The 6,602-nt window shown below is 36.9% G+C and overlaps 1 protein-coding gene across 1 annotated transcript in view; it reads right to left on the bottom strand.

Moving 5' to 3' along the window:
• The window catches only part of LOC109843639 (protein ENHANCED DISEASE RESISTANCE 4-like), a 3,145-nt gene extending 744 nt beyond the window's left edge, over positions 1 to 2,401 (bottom strand). The window contains 3 exon segments of the mRNA XM_020412596.1: positions 1 to 1,242; positions 1,334 to 1,535; positions 2,169 to 2,401. The exon segment at positions 1 to 1,242 is cut by the window's left edge and continues 15 nt beyond it. Of these exon segments, the coding sequence (XP_020268185.1) occupies positions 1 to 1,242; positions 1,334 to 1,451 (1,360 nt within the window). The 5' untranslated portion in view covers positions 1,452 to 1,535; positions 2,169 to 2,401.

The following is a 6,602-nucleotide window of genomic DNA, read 5'->3' on the forward strand; positions in this document are numbered from 1 at the left end:
TGTGTGACGTACGAGCTTTAGGTCTGAATGAGAACTGAAGAACTTTGGAACAATAACCACATTGCAGCTTGTGAAATCTCTTTTGAGTCACTAGAAAGTCTGCAGGAAGTTGAAGTAGCTTCCAGCAATTATAGCAGATGACAAATGGTGAGCCACCAGAGACTGGCCTGCAGTAGCTCTTGAGTACCTGTGCCTTCTTCTCTTTGCATTGTGATTTCTCCAAAACCCTCTCTTCAGTTTGTCTTCGGTTTGAGATTGGAATTTGGGAGAACCGGTCATTGAAGTGATCAGATGCTCCTTTGCCTTCCACTGTTCGAGTAATGAATCCACTTAGTTCGTCTCTCAGTTCATCCACCTTTCTCAATATCTTCATATGATCAGGCTCGATAAAATCAAGCTTTGTTGATGGCTTTTGTTTTTGAAAGTGCAAGAGGAGATCCTTGGACAGGGATTTTGATGCCCCCTCATCAGTTTCAGATCCAATCCAATTCTGTACAGAATGAAAATCTTCAGAGCCAAAGGTTGTGCCTCTCCCCATTGAAGGAATTCTAGGCCTAGACACCTTTTCATTTCTGTTTGAATCGACTGAATCCAAAATCTTTTTGTGTCTAAACGTTCTCTTCGATAAGTTCAAATATTTGTTTGGAAGACGTCTCTGCTGACTTCTGTCGGGTGAAGAGGAACTACCGTAATAAGAATGAGAGCTTCCCGCTGCCAACTTCACGTCCTCTTCTGATTCTGAATTGTTCGAATTTGAGCAATGAGAATCCTTAATAAACTTTTCAGTGTTTTCATCAAGAGAATGTCTTTGTTTAACTTGGCTTCTCTCTTCAGGTTCTCTCTCCCCTTCAACGTATATTTCATTTCGCACAGGAGATAATTGATCCATCGGGCTTGCATTTCCCGAGCTTCTCTGTTCAATCCCTTTTCCACGATCCATACCTTCTTCATTTCGACGAGGATTGTTCGCATCGCTAGAGTTAGAGAGAGTATGATCAGAGCTCGATACTCTCTCCCCTTTTCCATGATCCATAACTTCTTCATTTTGAGGAGGATTATTCGCAGTGCCAGAGTTAGACACAGTAAGATCAGAGCTTGATACTGTCTCCGCAAGAACTGGTTGTTTAGCAACAGAAACTGACTCCCCGTTCAATGAATTGCTATTCGGGAGAGACTGTGAATCGTTGTTCCCTAGTGATCCTGAACTCGTTCCTTCTTCTACAGTGGCTGCTCGGTTTTTCGCTGCATTGCCAAAAATAGATTTACAAACTGAGTCCTGAACAAGTAATAGAATCGATGAAGCCCATATCGATCAAACGAGAGTTTGTTTTACCTCTGAGGGTTGTTCCACATTCACCACATCTGTAAACAGGAACGTTGGCGATCTCAGCAAGAACCTTGAGACATTTCGGACACCTTACAAATCGAAACCCAGGGATATTGCCAGCCATAATATTTTTTTCCACCAAAATATCATCACCCAAAAATTACTCAGAGGCCAGAGCAAATCCCCAGAGCTCCCTTCAAGTGTTGCACTGCATCAACAAAATTATATACAACAAAAATTAACACACAACTCTATGTCTCATACTATAAACTTTCAAGGTAAAAGCATACATCAGTTGATTTCACTACTTCATCATAAACAACTGTTTGTTCCTAAGATCATATCAGCAAATTTACCAGATGGGTTTGGACTTACAAAATTTAAACTGATATCAACAAACACATACAAACTCCAAAAATTGCAAAATTTTGATCAAATTCATCAGGGTTGATAAATATAAACCATCCCCTTAAATTGTGTAACTGCTACAGAACTTTATAACAATTTACTGATATCGAAATTGACAGCCTACACACCAAAACACAAAAACCTGCCCTAATTAATTCCCAAAATAGAAAACACAGATAGAAAGTGGGCACTGAAATCAACAAGAAACAAGTAACATAAAATTCAATTTCGATGAATTCAATGCATTAAACAGCTAAACCCTAACTGGCGTCATACCAACCACGCATTTATTGTTATCATCTTCAGTGTAAAATAAAATACCCGTATAACAAAAACTCCAAATTTTACAATAAAACAGGGAGAAGATATTGACCATTAATTTTGAAGAAAATGAAAAGGGTATGATCAAAATCCTACATAAATTCAAAATTACCTTGGAAAAATCTTGGTACAGAACTAGAATTAGGGGGAATTAGATAATATTAGTACGTGGTTGAAGCTTTGAAGATTGAATTGCTGAGAATTTGAATTCTGGGTCTCAACGCGTTGGCGTAGTCTCGATTGAAGCAAGAAGAAGAAGAAGAAGACGCTGATTCGTTAAATTTTAGTGCTTTCTCTCTCTACCATATAAATAAACGAGGAGAGAGAGAAAAAATTAGAGCGAGAGAGAGAAAGAGTCAAAAGAAAAAAAGAAAGAGGAAGGGTTGAAGTCAACAGCGTGTAAAAAATAACAGCATTGCCCCTACTCCCCATGCTTAATGCTCATTAAAGGGGGGATTTCTGGTCTTTTGTTTTGTATTTTTTACTAGGCACCCAAAGTCATCAATATTTTATTGTGTTATCCTTAAACTCTTGACACTTATTAAAATGCCCTTCAAATCTTAAAATTTGGATTTTTCTAAACCAAATCTTAAAACTGCTCTGATGTCTGTGTCAGGGATTTTGATTAGCAAGTGTAATTGGGAAAGGGTTAAAATTGTAACTCCCACTTACAAAATAGTTAGCCCCGTGTGGTTTGGTGTAGAAAATTTTAGAGTTTAAGATTTGGAGAATCGACGAATGTCAAGATTTAGAGGTAAATAAATATTTGATGATTAGGAGGTACGTAGCCAAAACAAATTAATCTTATAAGAAAAGAGAAATGCAACCATGCATATATAACATTCGATGCATAAAGCCTGTTTCAAAATTTTTGTTTGGGTAGCTATAGTTTTATTGTTTAAATCATATTTCAAAGCAAAATTGAGTGTTTAGCTGAAAAAAAAATAAATGCAAAAATTATAAGATTTGAAATCTAAAAGTTTTTTTTACGAGGCAAGCAACATCGTTTGTTATGCTTTAGTTTTTATTTTGATAATATAAAGTACTTCTTGCAATCAAATTGGTGGTCATATTTGTTGCCTTTTTTCCTCCTATAAATTGTAGTTTGTAACTTATTTTTTTCTCTAATAACAATAAGCTCATTAAAACATTGAAAATATACTTGTGCATGTGCGTGTGGGGATGATATGCATCGTATGAGGAAAAGACCTTATAAATGATCTTCTAGCAATCACATGGGAAGATGTAACGTCCCTCGCCTAGTAAGAATTTGAATGTATATATCAATATCAATATCAAATAGAGCTTTGCTACATGGACCAAAAATATGGGACCAATAGGAGGGACAAGTGAGGTGTCCCCCTCCTATTGGATAATGAGTTGGTCATTATTAATGATGACCAACTCATTATCCAATAAGAGGGAGACACCTCACTTGTCATGATGACCAACTCATTATCCAATAGGAGGAGGACACATCACTTGTCTCCTCTATTAGTCACATATTTTGGATTCTTAAGGAATGTTTCATATCAAATATCAACACAATAAATGTTGACTATCAATGCAATGTGCTTCGACATATATGTGTCACGATTTGGACTAGACCATGCATCTTCATTCCAAATCTCCACATGATTTTCTACAAAAGGTAATTTCGGAGGATGCATGTTCTTGTTTTGGCCTGCTGCCTAGATTTCAGGATTATCTCATCACAATAACTTGGTAGTTGGTACAGCTAGACAGAGGGCTCTTTTTGGCACGTGCCACAAGCGAGCGTCGCACACGTGGTGTGGGGGGGGGAGGGCATCAACACCGAGTACACGGAATCTCGATCTGGCGACCGCCCGTGGACGAAGGACACGGGTCGCCGACCTTTGGACCGTGGGTCCCACGTTAACAGGTGGGGTCCCTCCGCTCGTGTGGGTTCCAGCTAATAAAGAAGGCCGTGATTAGTTTTTCTGGAATTAGATGCCACTCTTTCACCGGTCTCAAAGCGTGCCTGTTGGTTTCATACCGTGTTTTATTGTTGATTGCGTTACTCAGCGTTTTTCACGATTTGTTGTATTCTGCTTTCTTACGTAGACTCCAGGTTGCAGTTGAATTAGGGGCCGGTTTGGATTGTTTTTTTGGAACTGTAAAATGGGGGAAAATGTCAAAAATATCAGTTTTTTGACAGTTTTCCCTCAAAATCGTCTCTTTAAGAAAATGGGGTTATCTTGTAAACCATCTTAGAAAATAGGGTTATCTTGTAGAAACCATATTTAATTGTTAGTCTATATTATAATTTTTTTTAAAGCATCGCTTAGCACGATTAACTATTTGGACTCACTTTTAAATTAAGTTTTTAACTTTTTCTCAATTTTATGGTGATGATAAATTTATGAAATATTAAGTATATTAAAGTGATGCTGCTTAATTGAGGATTGGTGAAGTCAATAGAATTATCCTATTTTCACGGTGGTATGGAGAGAAAAACCATTGAATTATTATGAGTTATTTGCATATATACCCCTTAAATCATGGGTATTTATAAAAATACCTCCAAATCTTTGTAGTTGCAAAAATACTCCTCAAATCATCAATTTCGGAAAAGATTACCCCCAAAGCAATTAATCATCAACTTTAAAAAGCTTATTGTAATCGATATGTGAAAATTATCAATAAAATAGTCAAATTTGTAGCATAAAGTTGATGATTTGTTTATTTTAGGGATATTTTTTCCCACAAATTTGATGATTTTAGGGGTAGTTTTGCAAAGACCAAGAGATGGAGGGTATTATTTTAAATACCCATGATTCAAATATATTTTGCAAATACTAAGAGTTGGAGGGTATTATTGTAAATACCCATGATGCAAAGTGTATATATGCAAATAACCCATTATTAGGTTGGTTTCTGTGTTGCACTTGCATTAGTCCAATATTGATGTACGGATTTCATGTTCTGTGCTTGTAATTATGGTATATTTATTGGAAAGTTAGTAGTGTTGATAATCGAATTAACTCAAAAACTTTAAATAATTAGTAGGTCAGCGTACAATATGGGTTAGTTGGACTTTGGTCCAAACTAACAACCACAGAGTGAGAGCATGACTATCAATATTCATCTTTTACTATATATCACTATTTAAAATCTCCATTATTTGCTGGCTAGCAAGATATTTGACCGTTGCCAATCTCACTTTAACTACTTTTCAATCACCATTGGGCTTCACATTGGAACTTTTGATGAGGAAAATAATTGAGCTATAACATCGCTTTTTTTTTTGGAGTAATGGAGCCGAACATACATGTTGAATGCATCTTAAATGCAGCTGGAAATTAAAATGGATTCAGATCCTCTCCACTACAAAAAAAAAAACAGTGAAGGGACCACTACATAATCACAGCCATTGATTATCTAGTTAATGGTTATGATTTTTTCTTTTAGTGCAAATTAGGAATGAGTGCAATACACGGGGGTATGGTAAGTGTTAGATTTAGATTGTATCATAACCGCCTACTAAATAATCAACGATTAAGATTAAAAGCAGTGGTCTTTCCACTACTTTTTTGTAGTGGAGAGGATCCAAATCCAATTAAAATAACCCAAAAACTTAAGCTATTAGATATTGATGCCATCAACCCTGTGTCTGCACCCATCAGACCACATAGATGTTGGTTAACTGTATTTTGCGCATGCTTAACAGAGTCTCTGTCTTCTTCTTTTTATCTACCTTCACAATAACAGTTTATTACAAATGATAACACCTTCCTCCGAGAAACAAATATCATAATTAACCACGCAGTTCCAAAGATTCATGGACCCAGCCACCAATACTTGCCTTTCTCTCTCTCTCTCTCTCTCTCTCTCTTGTTCAGGGTCTTCCTTTGATGCTCAAAGTCCACTTATCCCATCTTTTGGAAATTATTTTACACGTAAGGGAAAAGGAGGGCTAAATTATTTGGCTTCTTCTGCTTGACTAATGCCAGCGACGTGGGTTGGAATTGCTCATTAAGAGGGGACAGCAGACGTAAACCCCACAAACTTCTAGAATGATAATGATATAATATTCTTTTAGTATCAAACAATTTAATATCGGGTTTTCTATAGGGGCTGTTTGGTTGGCATTTTTTACCCTTGTAAAGCTGCCAAAACTGACAAAAGCTGTCAGTTTTGGCAGCTTTACTTGCAAAAACGCCCAAAAATGGGCGTTTTTGCTTTGGCTTCTTCTGCTTGACTAATGCCAGCGACGTGGGTTGGAATTGCTCATTAAGAGGGGACAGCAGACGTAAACCCCACAAACTTCTAGAATGATAATGATATAATATTCTTTTAGTATCAAACAATTTAATATCGGGTTTTCTATAGGGGCTGTTTGGTTGGCATTTTTTACCCTTGTAAAGCTGCCAAAACTGACAAAAGCTGTCAGTTTTGGCAGCTTTACTTGCAAAAACGCCCAAAAATGAGCGTTTTTGCAAGTAAAGCTGTCAAAACTGACAGCTTTTGTCAGTTTTGACAGCTTTACAAGGGCAAAAAATGCCAACCAAACAGCCCCTAAAAC

This window comes from Asparagus officinalis, chromosome 5 (genome assembly GCF_001876935.1).
Source record: "Asparagus officinalis chromosome 5, Aspof.V1, whole genome shotgun sequence".
Taxonomy (NCBI): domain Eukaryota; kingdom Viridiplantae; phylum Streptophyta; class Magnoliopsida; order Asparagales; family Asparagaceae; genus Asparagus; species Asparagus officinalis.